We start from the raw sequence: 23,101 nt of genomic DNA on the forward strand, positions 1-23,101 counted from the left end.
TCTGGCTCTTATATTTAGTCTTTGATTCATTTTAGTTTATTTTTGTATAAGGTGAGAGGGAGGGTTTCTCCTTTCTTTTGCAAATGGAGATCCAGTTTTCTCAGCATCACCAACTGAGTGGTCTTTACCCCTCATTAAAAATTAGTTGGCCATAGTGGGCAGAACAAGATGGCAGCATAGAGAGGTGTGGAATTTAGTTAATCCTCTAGAGCAACAAGTAAATAACAACTAGTAAATAACCTGGGACAATTGTTGGGAGACATCCGTGAATGGACACACATCATGCGTCAGCCTGGAATGGGTGGAGCGGCTGAGATTGTAGCACAGAATCATAAGTAAAGCTCTGCAAACCCAGAGTTGAAGCACCTCCCCCTTCAGACAGGGCAGGCCGAGCTGAATCACTGCCATGTGGAAAAAAGAAACAGGTTACAGGGAAAGTGACTCAACCAAGCTCCAACTGTGGTTTTAATTAACACATTTGGACTACTGAATACAAGCTGCAAGCACAGAGCAAGAAGGGGAGCAGATTCCTTCCAGCAGGGAGGAGGCAGGGCTGAAAGGGAAAAAATACATAAATAAATAAAAATGAGACTTTTCAGAATACTGGAAGATGGCTGTGTCCGAAGAAAACTGAGGGACTGGGGACTGGTTCTGAAAAGGGGCTTTGGCTCTTCTCCAATTTTTTTTCTCTCATTCTAAGCATCCCATTAGAGAAAGCCTTAGGCATCTTCAAAACCCTACTGACTCAGACAAGGGTGGAGTTGACAGAGCGAGAAACACAAAGGAAGGATTCAAATGGAGAAGATAACTCCCTTAGGGGCTTATCTTCCCTAAGAAAAGGGGGCTGGGACCAGCTCAAGTGGCTGCCCTCCCTTAGAGAAGTCAGACCCTAGGGCCTGGGAGAAAACAACCAAACCAGAAACAACTTAAGCTTGGCTTCTGACAGTCTCAGCCCCTGGCCGAGACAGGGTCCCCTGAGAATTAAAGGGACCACACCTCTTTACACTGGTGGGGAGCTGCAGGCTGAGAAGCACCACCTACTGGGCTGGATAGGGAAAACACAGAGTCTAGAGGCCTCACAGGAAAGTCTGTCAATCTTCTAGGACCCACCTTCAGGGAAACCTAGTTCTGAATACACAGTATCCTCCTGAGACCTGAGCCCCTCTGGTCTGGGAAAATCTGATTGGGGCATTCAAGGAAATCAGATGCCTAGGAAAAAAAATCACACTAGGAAAAATGAAGATATGGCCCAGTCAAAGGAACAAACTTACACTTCAACTGAGATACAAGAACTGAAACAACTAATTATTAATCAAACAAATCTCCTAAATTAATTCAAAAATAAATTCAGTGAGTTGAGGGAATATATGACAAAAGAGATGAAGGATATAAAGAAGACATTAGGTGAACACAAGGACAAAATTGAAAGTTTGAAAAAACAATTGGCAGAACTTATGGGAATGAAAAGCACAACACAAGAGAGGAAGGACACAATGGTGACATACAGCAGCAGATTTGAAGAGGCAGAAGAAAAGATTCATGAACTGGAGAACAGGACATCTGAAACCCTACACACAAAAGAACAGATGGGGAAAAGAATGGAGAAATATGAGCAACATCTCAGGGAATTCAATGACAACATGAAACACATGAAGGTACATGTTATGGGTGTCCCAGAAGGAGAGGAGAAAGGAAAAGGGGCAGAAGCAATAACAGAGGAAATAATCAATGAAAATTTCCCATCTCTTATGAAAGACATAAAATTACAAATCCAAGAAGTGCAGCAAACTCCAAACAGAATAGATCTGAATAGACTTATGCCAAGATACTTAATAATCAGATTATCAAATGTCAAAGGCAAGGAGAGAATTCTGGAAGCAGAAAGAGAAAAGCGATCCCTCACATACAAGGGAAGGTCAATAAGACTATGTGCAGATTTCTCAGTAGAAACCATAGAGGCGAAAAGGCAGTGGTGTGATATATTTGAGATACTGAAAGAGAAAAACCACCAACCAAGAATTTTATATCTGGAAAAACTGTCCCTTAAATATGAGGGAGAGTTTAAAATATTCTCAGACAAACAGACAATGAGAGAGTTTGTGAACAAGATACCTGCTCTACAGGAAATACTAAAGGGAGCACCAAATACAGATAGGAAAAGACAGGAGAGAGAGGTTTGCAGCACAATGTTGGGAGATTGTAGCACAATAATGTAAGTACACTGAACAAAGATGACTGAGTATGGTTGAAAGAGAAAAGTTAGGGGCATGGAGGACACCAGAAGGAAAGATAGAAGACAAAGACTGGGACTGTGTGGCTTTGTGAATCCTAGAGTGGTCAAAGATTTTGATAAAATGTACAAATATGTTTTGCATGAGGGAGAACAAGTGAGAGTCAACTTTGCAAGGTGTTAAAAATGGGGTGGTATTGGGGGAAAAACAGAATCAATGTGGACTTGAGTTTATAGTTAAGAGTAACATTGCAATACATTTTCTTTAATTGTAGCAAAGGCAATACACCAAAGCTAAATGTCTATAGGAGGGGGCATAAGGGAAGGGTATGGGCTCTTGGCATTAGTGTTATTGTATGACTTTTTAATAGTATTTTATTTTATTTTAACCTTTACTTTTGTGGCTTTTTAGTTGCCATTTTTTTCTTTCTTTTTCTCCTTCTTTTCTCTTTTTACTTTCTTTACCTCTTCCTCTTTCTTTGTGACTGTATTTTATCTTAATTTTACTTTTCATTTCATCCTTTTTATTATTTTTTTGTTTCAGTTCTTTCTCTGAGTAATGAATATATGTAAGTGCTAAATGTGGTGATGAATGCACAACTATATAATGATACTCTAAACAATTCATCGTACACTATAGATGATTGTATGGTATTTGAATATATCCTTATAAAATTGCAGGGAAAAAGTAAACAGAGGGACACAAGTGCTGGGGAGAACTTGGAGAGAGAGATGTATGTATCCACTGTTGGTGGGGAAATAGAATGGTGTAGACTATCTGGAGGATAGGCTGGTGGTTCCACATGAAGCTAAGTATGTGGGTGTCACAAGGTCCTGCAACCCCACTATGTGGTATGTGCTTGGAAGATCTGAGAGCAGGGACTTGAATAGACATTTGCACACTGGTGTTTATGGTGTCAGTATTCATGATTTGCAATGGACGGAGGTCGTCTGGGGGTACATAGACTGATGAACAGAATGGTGAACTGGGGCATATGCATACAATAGGACATTGTGCAGAAACAAGAAGGAATGAAGCTGTGAAACACGCAACTAGGTGGATGGATCTTGAGTACAGCATTTTGAGTGAAGCACGTCGGAAACGAAAGGACAAACACTATAATGCCTCACTAATATGGACTAACAACAATGTGTAAACTCTGAGAACTGAGTCTTAGGGCACAGCTTATCAGGGGAATGCTTATTGTAATGGTCTCTAGATTGTAAACTCTTATAGCAGTCACATTTATTCCTGAGTTGTAATGGTTATCTCTAAATCCTGAGATGCTGAGATCTTTGAGTATAACCCAGTTGATCTTTGGAACTTTGGGTATCTGTGTGACATCCAAGACTTGAAGCTAGATCTTGGCAGCTATGAATGTCAATATTACCTCATAAGGCAACTGTTGAGAGAGCTTAAAAAGTGTTCAGACTTCAATTAGACACATGAACTAAGCAGATACGGTTAGAACTAAGGCAAATCAGGCCCAAGGGTAAAGGACAATACTGAATGGGTTTTAAAACCACAACTTTTGTGTGAGCCCAAAGGAGGAGGTATTTATTTGGTGCAGGATGTATATTTTCTGTAGCACAGCAGATAATTTAACCTGTATGAGCAGTTTGAACACCTGTAAGATCAGTTTGTTTGAACAGCATGGAGCTGTAAAAGGGAAGTGGGACTTGAGTTTGTACAGGCTTGGGTGAAATCCCAATATATCCCAGAGTGATACGGGCAGAGAGTAAAAGTGTATTTGCAGGGCCCTCTGAGGAACTGGGGAGAAATGCAGAAATGATGGACTTTTCCTCCTGGGTTATTCTGGATTTTACTGCAAACATTGGGGACTGCCAATTTAGTGGGCTGAGCCCTCAATCTGAGGGCTCTCCCTTGTGAGGCTAGTTGCTGCAAGGGAGAAGCTAAGCCTACTTATAATTGTGCCTAGGAATCCCCCATCCCAGAGAGCCTCTGTGTTGCTCAGATGTGGCCCCTTCTCTCTGTAAGCCCATTTGTCAGGTGAACTCAGAACCCTCCCCCCCTACATAGGACATGACAGCCAGGAGTGTAAATCCCCCTGGCAATGCAGGAAATGACTCCTGGAGATGAGTCTAGACCAAGTACTGTGGGATTGAGAGGATCTTCTTGACCAAAATGAGGAAGAGAGATGAAACAAAATAAGGTTCCAGTGGCTGAAAGATTTCAAATGGAGTCAAGAGGTCACTCTGGAGGGTATTCTTATGCACTACATAGATATCACCTTTTAGTTTTTAATGTGTTGGAATGGCTAGAGGGAAGTACCCGAAGCTGTCAAACCACAACCCAGTGACCCTGATTCTTGAAGATGATTATATAACATTGTAGCTTGCACAGTGTGACTGTGTGATTGTGAAAACCATGTGGCTTGCACTCCCTTTATCCAGTGTATGGACAGATGAGTGGAAAAATGGGGACAAAACTTAGATGAAGAATAGGGTGGGATGGAGGGGATGGAAAGTTCTAGGTGTTCTTTTTTGCTTTTATTTTTATCTTGGAGTAAGGAAAAGGTTCAAAAACTGATTCTGGTTATGAACACACAAATGTATGATGGTACTGTGTATAATCAATTGTACACTGTGGATGACTTAGGGTAGGTTAATATGTCTCAATGAAACTGTATTAGAAAAGTAAATGAAAAAGGGGGGAAGGAGGGAAAGGGGAGGTTTTGGAAACTTTTTTTTAGTCTGTATTATTTTTTGGAGTAATGAAAATATTCAAAGATTGTGGTAATGAATGCACAACTATATGATGATACTGGGAAAAATTGATTACATACTTTGAATGATTGTGCAATATCTGAATAAAATTGCATTAAAAAACCAGTTGGCCATTAATGTGAATGTTCATTTCTGAGATCTCAATTTAATTCCAATGGTCTATTTGTCTTTCCTTCTGCCAGCACCATGATGGTTTGATTACTGTGACTTTGTAATGTTTTAAGATTGGGAAGTATGAGTCCTCCAATATCATTCCTCTTTTTCAAGATGACTTTGGTTATTTGGGGACTCTTGCCCTTCCATATAAATATGATGATTGGCTTCTCCATTTCTGCAAAGAAAGTTGTTGGAAGTTTGATTGGGATTGCATTGAATCTGTAAATCACTTTGGGTAGGATTGACAGCTTAACAATATTAATCTTCTAATTCATGAACATGGAATGTTCCTCCATTTATTTAAGACTTCTTTGATTTCTTTTAGCAATGTTTTGTAGTTTTCTGTGTACAAGTCCTTTACATCTTGGTTATATTATTCCAAGATATTTGATTCTTTTAGTTGCTATTGTAAATGGAATTTTGCCTTGATTTTTTCTTCCGATTGCTCATTGTTTGTGTATAGAACACTGCTGATTTTTTGCATGTTGATCTTGTACCTGCAACTTTGCTGAAAAATATTAACTATTATTCTTAGAAACAGGTAAGTGTGAAAATATATTTGCTTAAACAGAAGAGTTTTCAAGGTCTTACTCTAGTGTTTTTATTGTTCTAGAAGCATTTTTGCAACAGCTTTCAACTTTCTTTTAAACTTGGGAAATCACCAGAAACTGATTTTTGTTTTTTGTTTTTTTTTCCTCTTGTTCAGAAGTTACCTATGAAGTTAAGCTTCTTATATGGATTAATTCCATGGCAATATTGATTTAGACCTTCTGTGAGCTACCAATTCTAGTTATCATAACCTTTCGAGGAAGAAGAAAATATCCCTAATTAGAAACTCTACCATTCTCACTCTAAGTGGGCTTAATTGTAAAATAATCCAGTGGATGCTTAGTTAAGAAGTCCATCTGGATAATAAACTAAACAGCAGTATTTCCATTTATTCAAACTACAACACTCAATAGAATGTTTCTTTTATATTCTTCCAACAAAATAACTAAACAGATTCATTTGTTCAGTTTTTTTAAAAAACTGTTCCTGTGCATTCCCAATGTGATTAGGCTTGCTTCCACTATTGCACACTCATATGGTTAAATTATAGAACAAGGACATGGGAACTTACAACTGGCATTCAAATGAGACTGATGGTTGTAGACATAGGATGTTTCCTTATACCCATGTATAAAATCCTAATTCATTCATTTTCATGTTACTTCCGTTGACACAATTTTTCTAGATTTTAAGAATGCACAAGAAATCACTTCTTTTAAAATGGCTGTGTAATTGGTAATCTGTGAGTTGAAGGTACCTGGAAAGCATTTGACAATTGGGAATAAGATTTGTGTCCTGGCCCCTTTCAGAATGACTTATGTATATAATCTCAGTTTATTCTCTGTACCACATGAAGGAAACATTACCCCCACTTAACATGAGTGGAAACAAAACCTTATAAAAATTCTCACATTAAAAGAAAAAAAAAAAACTGAGCATTTCCTATGTGTAAAAAGATGAAGTGACTATCCTCAAGAAACTTATGGTCTAGTTGGAAAAACATACAAGTTAATAATCAATTACAATTTAGGGTGATTGGTGCCATGCCAGGAACAAGTACAGAGTGCTGTAGGGGCACACAGAAGGGACATCCAGCCCAGGTTGCAAAGGACCAAGGAAGGCTTTCCAAAGGAGGCAGTTCTGTGTTGAAAATGGAAGGATGAGGAGAACATAGCCAGGGAAGAGAGAGATAAGACAGGCTTAAAACAGTGCTTCAGGCAAAGGTGAAAATTGGTGCAAATGTACCCAGGATTCCAGCAAAATTTGGAATCAAGAGGATGAATTTTATCAGGTCCAAAAATATTAAAGAAATGAGGAAACATGCCTGTGAGGTTGGTAAAGTAGTATAGCTGGATGGCAGAAACCACAAAAGAGTAGTTTCAGCTTTTTTTGTTTTATTGAGCTTTTTTAATTAGAAAAGTTGTGGGTTTACAGAACAATCATGCATAAAATAAGATTCTTATATACCACCATGTTATTAACACATTGCATTGGTGTGAAATATCGGTTACACTTTAAGAAAGCACATTTTTATAATTGTACCATTAATTAAAGTCCATGATTTAACTTAGGGTTCACTGTGTAGTGCAGTTCCATGGATTTTTTTAAATTTTATTCTGTTACCATATATACAACCTACCATTTCACCTTTTAACCACATTCAGATATATATTTCAGTGCTTTTGATTACATTCACAATGTTGTGCTACCATCACAACCATCAGTTACCAAAACATTCCCTTCATTCCAAATAGGAGCCCTGTACATTTTAAGCCTTAACATCCCATTTTGTATCCTCATCCCATCCCCTGGTAACCTACATTCCAGATTCTAACTCTATGAGTTTGCTTATTCTAATTATTTCAAATCAATATCATACAATATTTGTCCTTTTGTGTCTGGCTTATTTCACTCAACGTGATGTCTTCAAAGTTCATCCATGTTATCGCATGTATCAGAACTTTATTCCTTTTTATGGCTGAATAATATTCCATTGTATGTGTATACCACATTTTGTTTATCTATTCTTCATTTGATGGACACTTGGGTTTGTTTTTAACATAAAAGTAGAGGAGTTTTAGTGCTTCCATGGAGATTGAGCTTTGTGGAGTATGGAATAGTGAATGAGTAGGCTGAGATAGAAAGGATTGTGGACAAACAGTGGTCTCATATGAGAGTCATGTCTGAGACAGTCTGGAAGGTGAGAAAATCCACTGTGAGTGTTGCAGGGGATGGGTTACCAAATGCTTCATTCATACAATTCATTCATTCTTTCAGCAAATATTTACTGAACATTTATTCTGTGATGGCATTGTGCTAGGCTAATAAGTAAAAGAACAATTTGAACCCAAATTGCTGTTAGTTGAGTATACTTTCTATTATACTATTGCCTCAAAACAAAAATATTAAAGTTTTAGATTTGACAAGCGGAAAGGGTCTTAAAATGTTACCTGAAGAATTTTGGTAAAATGTGCTTAGTAGTAAATAGAAGAGAGTAGAGGTTTCTAGATAGCTTCAAATTCAGTGATCAACAAATATTTGTTTGCTTCTTCTGAAAAACAGTAATTGCTGAGTTGAATGCTGGTGAGACTTGAGGATATATAAAATGAAAAATTATAATTGCTATGATAACATAGGTTAGGAAAGATCAGCACAGCACATTAACACCAAAGCTTGGTGATAGGACTGAAATAGAATCAAATTTCACATATTTTTTGGGGGACAGATTTAGTGTGGTCCTACCTGAATTTCCAAAGTTAGATCCTCGGCCGCTTCCTGATTCAATATTAAATGCTTTGAACTTTGGTTTAGAACCTAAGTAATAAAAATTACCTAATTATTTTCCTTGTACACCTTCTGCTTTTTGTTTAAGCTTAATTTTAGCAAAGGTTCACATGTTTTATCAGAAGAATGACTTAGGAGAAGTCTGTTTAGTTTGTTGAACAGACAACTTTCTGATGGCATTTCTGCTGAATCTGGACATCATATAAGATATAAATCCCAACATGAGAGCCTTCATTGTGTTCTTATAAAGGCAGAAGCCTAACAACTTTATATTGAAATGTAAATTTTGAACCCACAATATATGAAAATAAGAGTTGCATGTATACGTTTCAGCTCATCTTATTAGTACAGTACAACCACAAGAGCAAAAACCTAAACAATTGGGAGTCTTGTTAAATTGGAATTTTTCCTTTTCTGCTCATCCCTGTCAGTTGACATTGATAAGAATGAGACAGATATTAAAAAATCAAGCCACTTCTGTGACTTTAGGTTCTCATTATACATTGAGGTCAATCTTCAATGGCTTCTACATCTGTGGTCTAGTACAATAAAATTGGAAGTAACTGGCCACCATAACACACACATGCACACACTCACTAAGTCTTAAACCAATTCCACATCCAAAACCAACTCTATAAGCTAAGGCATGAAATAAAAGCAGACTCCTACATTTTAGAAAGCTTTTCATTAATGAAATTAAGGCTAATTCTTGGTTAACTGCAAATGTTTACTTAACTTACACTTCAATTGTGTAATCATTTTATCTAAATTTTCTTTTTATGGTATAAGAAGGACTACAAACCATTCAGAAAAAAAAGCATCATATACTAAAATTGCCATATTTCTAGCAATTGAGGCAGTCAATATTCAAATTTAAAACCCTTTCAAATTACATTTACCAGAAGGAGTGCTAAGTGCTATACATTCAATAAATTCAGTTGTTCAATAAATGCTTACTGAGCACCTATTATGTGCCAAATACTCTCCCAGGCTTTAAAGTAAATTTCAAAAGCAGGGTGGAGGAAAGATGGCATAGCCAGACCAATTGCAGTTTTAAGTCAGTGATCAAATATGTTCCATGGTTCATTGACCATTTGTACTTGCCCCACCAATCATAATACAGAATGGAAGGAACACAATGATTGAAGGCCTTGCTGCATGGTACAATTAGGATGCTTCAGAAATCAGCTACATTGTCATCTATGCAAGAAGTATTCTGAGGGAAACCATTGAGAGACACATAGCTTGCTAGCCTCTAACATTTGCCAAGCATACCTGGAACTTAGAGTTTTGGGAATGGGAAATTATAGGAGAAACAGGAGGTATTAAGTATCCATGTATGAATTTTAGATGCTGGTGTATATAATTTCTCTGTCTTTCCTCTGAATTATTTTATAGAAGCATGTTCTTACTTTAGGAAAATGGAATTGATAGAAAATAAACATTAAAGGCAATCCTATTATGAAATGACCCACCTTATTTTTTCATTAAATAAAGGGTGATTTTATATATATATATATATATATATATATATATGATAAAATGGTGATTAATAAATGTGTATATATACATCATAAAATAAAACTCTGCATTTCTTATTACCATCCTGTTTATCAAAACCACAGGTTATTTTTTCCAATTAGTGAAGGTGATTTGGGACCATATTTAGTGAATAATTTGATACACATTAGCATTCAGCCTGATGTGTGTCAATGTGATAATTTTTAAATTGTTCTTAAAATTCTGGACTTGTACCATTAACAAGGAGACATAATTGGGCCTCAGTGGGGAAGTCCAGTAAATGTCTCAGTTGATGCTTGAGAAATTAATTTTAACTCAACCCTATAAATTCTATGAAACGTTTGGGTTGGGGGGTGTGTCCTTATTAACAGGTTTTTTTTTTTTTTTTTTTTTTTTGCTTTGAGCTCATTTCTAACTGCTTTCTTCCATGACATAAAAGACACTAAGGGTAATTCATTTAAAGACTCAAGAGTAATAAAAATTAAATCCTTCATGTGTTACAGAAATGATTGGCACCCAAATAGCACTTCATATGCTTAAGTTTATACTGACAGGGGAGCAGAATCCTCAGCTTTTATTATAAAGCATTCAAATGAAAATATTTCCAAGGTTCCAGGAGATTCAAGATTTATCTTCTATCACCTATAGACCCTTTCAGAATCATAATGAGGAAGAAAAGTGCTGAAAATAAATAGAACCATTTGTATATGGAGCCAGTTCTGCATCACAGATGACTGAAAAAGCAGAATAACAATTTTCTGACAGAATGATTTCCTGACAGGACATGTTGGCATAACTCATACTCCTGTCTTTGCAGATATTTAAAACTGATTTTGACTGGTCACATGAATAAAAAGCCACATTTTGAAATGACTATCCTGAATCTTGTTCAAACCTTTGTAAAAAGAGTATCAGCACATAATAAGGATATAGTCTCAATCAACCTCATGAACTAAAACCCTTCAGGACACTCCAGAGTTTCTCTGTTATCTATTGAAACAAATCCATGCACTTTTGCTTCACTTTTTAGGTTAAGCAACTGCTTCTGTCTGCATTTTACCAACCTTCTTTTTCCTTCATTTCTCAACAGTCACCGCTTCAGCCAAGTTATCTAATGTGTTTGTCATTCAAATCATCTGAGTTACCCTTGTCTCTGTGCCTTTGTGTTAACCATATAATAAATGGATTCTAAATAGTGAAAAAGAAAAAAAAAGCTTTTCTTTTTCAGATGTCACAGGACTGATAGACACTTTGATCCTGTCCTGTCACTGAAGAAATTCAAAGGAGGAAACCATACTATGTAACCCTTCGTTTCCCAGAGGATAGTCAGTTATTTGACACTTAGCCAGGGAGTCTGTCTTTTCCTTCTGAAATTATGTGGCTCCTCAAAGGAAAATACACAATTCCATTGAATAGAAAGTTATTTAAGAAGAGAACAACTGAATCATCCCCTATACTCTGGTGCAGCTTTTAATCTACATTTAGGAGGAAGCATTAAAGGGTTAAACACAGCTTTATGAAAAGTGGGCTCAGGGATAGACAGTAGAAATGGAATGAGCATGCAGAGGTAAGAGCTATTTTCAGACTGAGACCAAAAAAAAAAGCCTCAGAAGTAGCAAGGCAAAGAAATTGAGAAACTGACCTAGCTATTCCTGGCTAAAGAATGTCCTTAGACAAGAGAATAATGGTCAAAGGTAAAATCACATTTGTGTGATACGTCTGTAATTAGTTGTAATTGTATATTGTTCATAAATTTCATTTAAGAATCTATATAGAGAATTGTTTCAATCAAATTTAGTCCTTCCAGGCAAATCCTGTCATTTGGTAATGAACCGGTATCTAGGAAGTAACTGAGGCTACCCATGCTCCTAGCTACCTGATAAAGAGGAAAAGGAAGTTTCACAGAAAGGATGACCCTCAAAGGGATGCTTGAATATGCAACTTCTACACTACACCACTGTAAATAACCTTCCTTCATTTCCCCACCTATTTGGGTCCTTTCCCTTTTCTAAAACTGGATTTCAAATTTACCTCTACAATAAATGTGTTTGCACCCATCAGCATAATTTGCAAACATTATTTGTACATAGGGGTGTGGTGTATAAATGTCTATATAAGGAAATACTGCCTCCATTGTAAAAACAAAACCAAGGCCATCTTAGATTTTGCACTGCGTGGAAAACTTCTTAGTTGATGATGACAGTACTAAATCATGGTGATATGCCAAAGGAAGGTGAAACTCGAGGGCAGAATTTACTGCTTGGTGTCCTCCCACCCTCAGACCCTTGTAGTGTCTCCTTATAGTGATAAACCTAAGTTTTATTAACTAAGTGAGGTGAAATTCCCTTAACAGAAAATTTTAATCCATGGTTCAAGGATGCAGAAGGACTTCAAAGGTTTCCTTAACCCCATGAAACACACAGCAAATATTGTGTGTATGTTCATTTTTTTCTGAAAAGAAGATTCAGAGTTTTGATAAGCATATAGTAATGTCCTGCACCCTCTCTGTGAAGAACCGTTACTCTACGCATTGGGAGACATTGAGGTTTTTTTTAAGGAATAGTACCATCTGATATGTGTTTTAGCAAGACCACTGGTGACAACATGGAAGAATGCCTGGAGCTCCCCTTTCATTAGGAGAAGAAGCTTTAACACAATATATATATACTAACTCTATACAGGCATCCCTAAAAGTATAGGATTTCCAACATCAGTCTGCCACTCAATACTGCTTGCAAAACAGTTTACCAAATGAGAATGTATATTTAAAGCTCATAAGCTCCTAGCAAAGTGTAAACATCATCTATTAGAACTTCACCTAATAGTGTAGTGGAAAGAATACAGGCTTTAGTCAGAAAGTCATGGATTTATATCTCAGCTCTCCTACTTACTCAAGCTATGTGTCTTTGGCAAGTTAATCAAACTTTCTGAGTTTCATGTCCGTTATCTATATAAGACTCATGATGACCATCTCTACATCACAGAGTTGTGATAAGGACTAAATGAATACTATATGAGAACACACCCAGAAGAGTACCTGACACATAATAAGTTATCAAACAGTGATAAAAATTGCTATTATTCCCACATCTCCATATTTAGTCCTGCCTCACTTGAGCTCCAGATATGTATGTCCAACTCCCTGTTGGCCTAGTCAACTCCTTCTCTGCTACTCTTCTGAAGTCTTTGACTCAATCCATACTTTCAGCAGATAATCTTGCCTCTTCCTTATTCAAACAGAGCCTATGAAGGCATGACTTCTTCAACTTCTTGCTACTCCTTTTCTGAACTTATCTATCTATCTCCAGCCTCATCTTTACTTTCTATCTCAGAGGAAGAATTAATCATTCCCCTTGCAAAGCCTTCCCTTCCACCTGATATGTGAAACATTCTCCAATAAAGCCTTACTCCAGAAATCAAATTTGATTGCATTCACTCCTAAAAGGTTGTAATTCGGTATCTTTCTTTAAGATTATTGAAACTGCTTACTCTAAGCCAGTGGATCCCAATCTTCTGGAATCACCTGAGGAGATTTTAAAAATAACTGATGTCTGGGTCTCAGCCCTGGAAGTCTTGGCACTGTAATTTATAAAACTCCCTGCATAATTTTAATGTGCCATCCAGGTCAAGACTCTCTGGTTTAAAGTCAGAAATGACCTTCTAATCTGCCTGTTTTAATGACCTTTTGTCAATTTTCATTCCACTTGTTGATTCTACAGCATTTGACAATATTAATCTCATCTTTTGATAGAAAGTATCCTTCCTTGGCTTACATGATATAATTTTCTTTTGGCTCTCCTCTGAAATCTTAAAACCATTTCTTTTCTTCTGTCCATTACTTTAAATTCAAGTATTTCCCAGGGTATCATGCTCAGTCCTCTTTATTTCTGACTCTAGATACTCTCACTGGATGATCTTATCTACTCCCACAGTTTCAGGAACCAACAACTCACAGATAACTCCAAATACAAACACACAGAGAACAGGGCAAGAAGGCAGCATAAAGAAGTGTGGAATTTAGTTAGTCCTATAAAGAAGCTAGTAAACAGCTAGGAACGACTAGTAAATAGTGTGGAACAACTATTTGCGGGATATCTGTGACTGGACACACATTGTACACCAGTCTGTAATGGGTGAAAAGGCTGAGACCATGGCATATAACTGTAAGTAAAGCCCTCCAAAAGGCAGAGGCTGGTGCCTCTCCCCCACTGACATGGCTGACTGAGTTGGAACACATCCCCGTGGGAACAAGAAGCAGTCTCTGCTGGGAGCAAAGGAAGGTGGCTCAACCAAGCTCCAATTGTGGTTTTAATTAACAAATTGAACTACTTAAAACAAGTTATGAGCACAGATAAACCCGGAGCAAGCAGGAAAGGAAACTTGAGGTCTCTCTTTGCAGAGAGGAGGTACGGCTGATGGGAAAATAAATAAATAAATAAATAAATAAATAAATAAATACACTTTTGTAGTCAGCCAGGCTCAGAATACTGGAAAAGTGCTGTGCCCAAAGAAAAGGGACACATAGAGCCAGGTACCAACTCTGGCTCTTGACTGGCAAAACTGCAGGGTTGGGGACTGGCTCTGAAAAGGGGATATTTTTTCCTTCTCTCTCTTTTAAACTATTCTAAGTAGCTCATTAGAGGAGGCCTCAGTCATTTTCAATTGTCAGTGCTCACTCAGGCAAGGATGGAGTTAAGATATGTCTGAGAGACAAAGTAAGGAATCAAGTAAAAGAGATAATTCCCTAAAGGGCTTATCTTCCCCCAAGAAAAGGGGGTTGGGGCCTAGCTCAAGTGGTGGCCCTACTTCAGAGAATTCAGACCCCAGGGGCTGGTGAAAAAAAAACACAGAAACAGCATAAGCTTGGCTTCTGACTCGCTCTTGGTCTAATCCACACCCCCAGCAGGGACAGGGTCTGCTGAGAATTAAAGGCACCACACCTCTTTACACCAGTGGAGAGCTGCAGGCCAACAAGCACCAACTGCTGGGGAAGATAGGAAAAACACAGAGACTAGAGGCCTCACAGGAAAGTCTGACAACCTTCTGGGTCTCATCCTCAAGGAAAATTGGTACTGATTACACCCTTCTTCTGAAACCTGGGCCTGTCTGGTTTGGAAAAATCTGTTTGGGGTTGATCATATCTGGTAGACCCTCCTCAAAAAATGTTTCCGTATAGGCAGGGCAAGAACCAGAATAAGAAGAGCTGAAAATTCTGATCAGTTAAACAGAAGCTATGCTGGAGGTCTAGAATAAGTTGAACTGAATGCCAAAGAACAGATAGAGAACAAAACCAACCAACAGGAAAACCCTAGCTAAAGAGTGAAATTAACCTTTAGAATAAACTAATCAAGGAAACCAGATGCCTAGACACCAACAAAAAATTATGGGTCACACTAGGACAAATGAAGATATGGCCCAGTCAAAGGAACAAACTAACACTTCTATGAAATACAGGAATGGAAACAACTAATTAAAGTCATTCAAACAAACATGCTAAATCAATTCAAATACCAAGTCAATTAGCCAAGGGAAGATATGGCCAAAATGATAAAGGATATAAAGAAGACATTGGGCAAACCTAAGGAAGAACTCGAAAGTCTGAAAAAACAATTGGTAGAATTTATGGGAATGAAAGGCACAATAGAAAAAAATGAAAAACACAATGGAGGCTTACAACAGCAGATTTGAAGATGAAGAAGAAAAGATTTTTCAACTAGAATATAGGACATCTGAAATCCTACACACAAAGAACAGATAGGGAAAAGAATGGAAAAATATTAATGGGTTCTCAGGAAATTGAATGACAACATGAAATGCATGAATATACATGTCATGGGTGTCTCAAAAGGAGAAGAGAAGGGAAAAAGGGCAGAAAGCATAATGGAGAAAATAATCACTGAAAATTTCACATCTCTTATGAAAAACATAAAATAACAGGTCCAAGAAGTGCAGCATGCCCCAAACAGGACATACCCAACTAGACCTACTCCAAGACACTTACTAATCAGATTGTCAAATGTCAAAGATAAAGAGAGAATTCTGAAAGTAGCAAGAGAAATGTGATCCATCATATTCAAGGGAAGCTCAATATGACTAAGTGCAGATTTATCAGCAAAAACCATGGAGGTGAGAAGACAGTGGCAGGATACATTTAAGATACTGAAAGAGAAGAACTGCCAACCAAGAATTCTATATGCAGCAAAACTGTCCTTCAAAAATGAGGGAGAGATTAAAATATTTTCAGACAAACACACTGAGAGAGTTTGTGAATAAGAGACCTGCACTACAAGAAGTACTAAAGGGAACACTATAGGCAGAAAAGGAAAGACAAGAGAAAGAGGTTTGGAGACGAGTATAAGAATGAAGACTATCAGTAAGGATAAAGAGAGAGAGAGAGAGAGTAAAAAACAAAGTTAAGACAAGATATATAAAATCCAAAAGATTGGATTGGTAGATTGTAGATGACAGCATAGTATTGTGAGTAGACTGAACAAAGTGGTGTGTGAATAGGGATTGAAGAGGAAGACTAGGGGCATGTATGACACCAGAAGGAAATATAGAAGATAAGGACTGGGACTGTATAACTTAGAAAAATCTAGATTGGAAAATGATGGTGATTAAATGTACAAATCTATGAATGTTTTTTACATGAAGGAGAACAAATGAATGTTAACATTGTTAGGTGTTAAAAATGGAATGGTATATGGAAAAATAAATCAATGGAAATCAGAGTCTGTAGTTAACAGTAACATTGTAATACACTTCCATGAAATGTAACAAAGGCAATATACAAAATCTAAATGTCAATAAGAGGGGGATATAAGGGAGGGGTATGTAATTCTTGGTGTTGTTGTTTCTCCTTCTTATTATATTTTATTTTTTACTCATTTTTCCTTTTTTTCTTTGTGTAAGAAATGGAAATGCCTTCATATCGGTAGTGGTGGTGAATGCGTAACTATGTGATTAAACCAGGAACCATTGATTGTTTTCTTAGGGCAGATTGTATGATGTGTGCATAAAAGTAATTAAAAAATAAACAGAAATATACAAGTGCTGGAGAAAATGTGGAGAGAGTGATGTATCTATTCACTGTTGGTAGGGAAGTAGAATGGTGCAGCCCATCTGGAGGGCAGTGTGGTGGTTCCACAGGAGGCCAAGTATGGGGTTGCCATATGATCCTGCAAACCGATAACAGGTACAGGAATGGACATTTGCACACTGGTATTTATAGTGGCAGTATTCATGATCTGCAATGGATGGAGGTGGCCTAAGGATACAACCACTGATGAACGGAAGGGCGAACTGTGGTGTATGCATATAATGGAACACTGATTGGCTGCAATAAGGAATGAAGTTGTGAGGCATACAACCAGATGAATGAACCTTGAGCACAGTATGTTGTGTGAAATAAGCCAGAAAGGAAAAGAGTAATATTATATCATCTCACTAATACGGAGTAAATATAATGTGCAAACTGAGAATTGAATTTGAGAGCATAGGTCATCAGGAGGAGGCTTATTGTAAAGGTTCCTAGATTGTAAGCTCTTATAGCAGTCACATCTGTTCATGAGTTGTAACGGCTATTTCTAAATTCTGAGATGATGAGCTTTTTGTGTATAACCTAGTCATTCCCTGGAAATTCAGGGATCTGTGTGACACCTGAAATTCAGAGCTAGATTTCTGTAGCATGAAAGTCAGTATTACCCCATAATGCAACTGTCAAAAAGGCTGAAAAAGAGATCATACTTCAATTAAAGACATGAGTGAAGCAGATCATGTTAGGACTAAGGCAATTTAGACTAAAGGATAAAGGATGATTGACACTGCTTTACAACTTCAACTTCTGTGTAAGACCAAAGAAAGAGATGTTTATTTGGTGCCAAATTTCTATCTTCTGTAGCACACTATCTATTTTAACTTGTATGGCCAGTTTTCGAACACCTTAATTACATGGAACCTCTTGAATAAGGAGTGAGATCTTTTTGGTTTGTACAGGTTAGTGTGTTGCCCCGATTCATCCCAGAGTAATTTGGACAGAGAATAAAAAAGTATTTGCAAAACCCCCTTGATGGATCAGGGAAAAATGTGGAAATATTAAACTTCCCCACCTGGGGAATTCCTGATATTCTCACAAGAATGTGGGACTACCAATTTAATAGACCAAGCCCTTCAACTTGGGGCTTGCCCTTATGAAACATATTCCTGCAAAAGAGAAGCTAAACCTACTTATAATTATGCCTAACTGTCATCCCCAGAGAACCTCTGTTGTTGCTCAGATGTGGCCCCTCTCTCTAACCCAACTCTGCAGGTAAACTCACTGGCCTGCCTGCTACATGCAGCAAGACTTCTAGGGGTGTAAGTCTCCCTGGAATTGTGTGACATGAATCCTGGGATTGAGTCTGGCCATGGCATTATGGGATTGAGAAAGCCTTCTTGGACCAAATGGAGGAAGAAAAATGAAACAAAATAGAGTTTCAATGGCTGACAGATTCAGAAGGTAATTCTAGAGGTTTTTCTTAAGCATTATTTAGATTTCTCTGTGTAGTCTTTAGTGTATTGTAATAGCTAGAAGGAAATACCTGAAACTGTTGAACTGTAATCCAGTAGTCTCGATTCTTGAAGATGATTGTATAACTATATAGCTCTTAAGGTGTGACTGTGTAATTGTGAAAACCTTACAACTGACACTCTCTTTATCCAGTGTATGGACAGATCAGTAAGAAAATGAAGACAATAAATAAATAAATAATGGGGCGGAAGGGATAAAGGATGTTTTGGGTATACTTTTTCATTTTTATTTTTATTTTTATTTTTATTTTTTTGGATTAATCAAAATGTTCAAAAAATGATTATGGTGATGAATGCACAATTACATGATGATACTGTGAACCATTGATTGTACACTTAGGATGATTATCTGGTATGTGAATATATCTCAATAAGATTGCATTAAAAGTATAAACACACACACACACACACACACACATACACACACACAGAGTAACACATTTCCTGAAACTCAAAATCTGAATTTAGAGCTACCCATGCATAGTAGTTATGGCAGTGAGCTTTAATGTCAGACTGCCTGGGTTCAAATTCCAGCTCTATTACATACTACCTCTGTAATGTTGGGTAAGTTATTTAGCATCTCTGTTCCTCACTGTCCTTATCAGTAAAATGGGGATATCATGATCCCAATCTCAGAGTATTAGGTTTAAATAACATAATGAATCTAAAGTACTTTACTCAGTATCTGATGTTTAGTAAATGCCAGATATTTCTCTTATAATCATTGCTATCATTCCCCAAGCAGAATATGTGGTTCCAGACTCTAGACTCCCATAGTACTTTATGTATACTACTATTATATCACCAGTCAATTGCATCATAATTGTCAGTTTACATCTGCCTTTCCAAATGTACTCTTTGATGGAAAAGACTGCTTCTTATTCATCTCTGTATCTTCAGAGTTTACGCAACTTGGCACAGTAAAGAAAGCATGGACCAGCATCTCTCTTGACAACTCTAATTTACAATGCTTTCATGGAATACTGTCTTAATAAGGATGTGAGGCTGAAGTTGGGCTCAACAGGAAAGAGCTTTCTTACTGGTTAAGGATGTCTACCATAGAACTAGTAGAGGGAGCAGTGGTTCAGCTGCCATGGACATTCCATTCCAGTTTTAGATGTTTTATAAATAAATGTTTATTGAATAAATTTTCATGAACAAAGATTACTGGTGGAAAGACATGAGCCAATTGGAGTTTTTACTAAATAACTTGGTTAATTTTCTCTTAGAGTCTAAGTCCTTTTAGGACTGTCATTATAGGTTTTTATGGTAGAAACTTGTGACAACTAGAAGCATAACACACTTACAGCAGAAAATTCATTACATCTGAACAAATGCTGTTGAAATGTTTATTTCATAGGCCTTGCTACATTGTATTACATTTTCCATCTGTGATCTTTACCGCATAAAGAGTTCCAAGATTTTTGTAGGAACTGTCACCCAAACTGTCTAGATACAAGCAAACAATAGTTTAAACTACTGCTAAATGCTTGAACTAAAAAATGAGAAATATGACTTTGCAACTTTGGGCTTCTGTCTACTGCTTGAACCCACAAGTGGCAATGCTAATTAAGTAGCTCCTGCTGTGGGATTAAGTGGCTCATTAACCTGGGACAAGGAGGGGGAAAATAATAGTCACTAGGGTCCTTTATATCAAAATGAACTTCATTCATCTAGCACAGAACCTGATACATAGTTGACACTAAATGAATGTTTGAAGCATAAGTGAATGGATGGATGGATGGATGATACATAAGCTTTGTTTCCATGTAAATTTTGAAAACGCAAACTGGAAGTTTTATGTTTTTTTCATCAGATGGCAATAATGTGAGCTACAGGTTTGGGCCGTAATCCTGAAGAGTAAACAACTAACCAACCAACTAAACAAACAAACAAACAAAAACATCTTTTAGGAGAGACCACAAAATAAGGTCAAGAAAGGAGACATGAAATGTTTTTGCCAGCTGTAGTTTCTTAGGAGTCTATGATCTTGTGGGATTTTTAACAAGTACTCACCACACCTCCTTTATATTCATGGGTGACTTTTCATTTACTGCATTTACTTTGCAGTAAAATAGCTACATTTAAAACTAATCTTTATTATAAAAATTATAGGGCAATTCTCATAACTAAAATTATTAGACTTGGTTTGTATATCATATATATTTGCATTTTCATTAGTATTACTCTACTTTCTTAGTTAATCAATGCTTCCCTAGGAATTGAAGCTGCTTGGGAACAAATGCTAGGCCACCAGGAAGTTTACCCCTGCTATTCAATACTACAGAAATCAAATAAAATAAGCCTGCTAGGGCTAATTCATTCTGTTAGTAACGAGTTCTGAATTATATTATATTAGTGTCTATGCCTTGATTCAAAAGCTTTGGGAAAATAAGAAAACTGGTTTTAAGATCCAGCACTCTGTGTGGGTTCACTCAGAATCCAGCATTCTGTGCATGGACTTATGTTGTGGATGGGGCAGGGAGCTACTTTCTTGACAAATAAAGACAGGAAAATGAAGATTCTTTCAGAAGGGATGAAGTATTTGCTTTCATGAATGTTTCCCCAAAACTAGCCCTGAATTAGATGAAACAGCAACTTCCTTAAAAAGTGAAAACAAACAGATTCAGAAATATTTCATGGTAAATTATATAGCATATCATCTGTCCTTTTCTAATGATAATCAAAGTGGAAAAGCTTTTAACCTCTTATAAACTCTTGGTCATTGGAACATAAAGAGGCTGGCAAGGTTGTTGGGAAAGGAAATGAAGGGAAACTAACATTTATTGAGTTTCTAAATAGTTTCACAGTTGTGATCACAATTAATCTTTATCACAGTCTTATGATGTAGGCAAGAGAGGTAGTGTAACATAGTCAAGAGTGGGGGCTTTGGAACAGTAGACTTGATTTCCAATCCCAACTCTCGCCATTCTTTAGCTGTGGAAACTCTAGCAAGTTATTTTTTTCCAAACCTCAAATACCTTATCTGTAAACTGAGGATAATACTTCATACCTCATAAGGTGTTTATAAGGAGAGAATGTAAAGTGCCTAGTAGAGTACCGGTGCAGAAGAGACACTGTCAGGAATGATGATGATGGTGATGATAATGATGAAGCAATTGTGAAGATGAGAAAACAGGCTCAGAGAGCTGAAATAACTTGCTTAAGGTCAAAATGCTAGTAACTCTGAAAGCAGAAACCCAATCAACATTGTTTGATTTATTCCTTTCTGATCTACAACTCAAGGAGTCTTTGATATTTTTATTACTTAAAATGATGAGCTAGGCTCAATTCTAGCTAGGTTGATCCAAGATGCTACCATTGACATATATTTGTGAAAATTAAGAAAATTTTCTCTTGCTCATAGATAGTAATAAATGCAATAAAAAACAAAGAGGAGTTCAGACCTCACAAAAATGATAATTGGAGCCACAATTTTGCCTAATGTGGGATAATTCATTTCTCCCCCAAAGTGGAACATATTTTTCTTTCTTAGATGTCTCTAAAGATCAGTGAGTCAGTGGCAGATGTGATCCTGAGATTCGAAATTTTCAGCTTCTGGATCTTTATACTTCAGTTTTTTTAAGTCAGTGTACTGAAGGATGTTGCTAGCTAAAAATGCAAATAGGCTCAAAAAGTGTTTATGTAAGTTCATGGATGACAGATTCAGGTTTGTATCCTTGGCATTTTTCTAGTCTCACTCTATACACTCTTGCTGGGTAATCTCAGCTATTCATTCCCAGGCTCATTCTATCATAAGAAACAGATGAGCTCAAATATACTTTTACCTACACACCAGGTCGGCCCTGAACTCAGACCCACATTTCCAACTGCCTGATGGACAAATCCACCTGGATGTCACACAATTATCTTAAACAGAACATGTCTGTTCTAGTTTGCTAATGCTGCTGGAATGCAAAACACCAGAAATGGACTGGCTTTTATAAAGGGGGTTTTTTTGGTTACAAAGTTATAGTCTTAAGGCCATAAAATGTCCAAAGTAACACATCAGCAATCAGGTACCTTCACTGGAGGATGGCCAATGGTGTCTGGAAAACCTCTGTTAGCTGGGAAGGCACGTGGCTGGCGTCTGCTCCAAAGTTCTGGTTTCAAAATGGCTTTCTCCCAGGACGTTCCTCTCTAGGCTGCAGTTCCTCAAAAATGTCACTCTTAGTTGCCCTTGGGGCATTTGTCCTCTTTCAGCTTCTCCAGAGCAAGAGTCTGCTTTCAATGGCCATCTTCAAAATGTCTCTCATCTGCAGCTCCTATGCTTTCTTCAAAGTGTCCCTCTTGGCTGTAGCTCCTCTTCAAAATGTCACTCACAGCTGCACTGAGTTCCTTCTGTTTGTCAGCTCATTTATATGGCTCCACTGATCAAGGCCCACCCTGAATGGGTGGTGCCATGCCTCCATGGAAATTATCTCATCAGTGTTATCACCCACAGCTGGGTGGGACGCATTCCAAACAAATCTAATCAGCACCAAAACATCTGCCCCACAAGACTGCATCAAAGAATATGGCTTTTTCTGGGGGACATAATACATT

The 23,101-nt window shown here is 37.3% G+C and overlaps 1 protein-coding gene across 1 annotated transcript in view; it reads right to left on the bottom strand.

Moving 5' to 3' along the window:
* Positions 1–23,101, bottom strand: part of LOC119522743 (teneurin-1-like) — a 109,783-nt gene that overhangs the window by 83,635 nt on the left and 3,047 nt on the right. Inside the window, exon 2 of the mRNA XM_037821366.1 lies at positions 8,426–8,497. Coding sequence (XP_037677294.1) covers positions 8,426–8,497 — 72 coding nt within the window. The remainder of the gene's footprint in view (positions 1–8,425; positions 8,498–23,101) is intronic.

Source organism: Choloepus didactylus, chromosome X (genome assembly GCF_015220235.1).
Source record: "Choloepus didactylus isolate mChoDid1 chromosome X, mChoDid1.pri, whole genome shotgun sequence".
Taxonomy (NCBI): domain Eukaryota; kingdom Metazoa; phylum Chordata; class Mammalia; order Pilosa; family Megalonychidae; genus Choloepus; species Choloepus didactylus.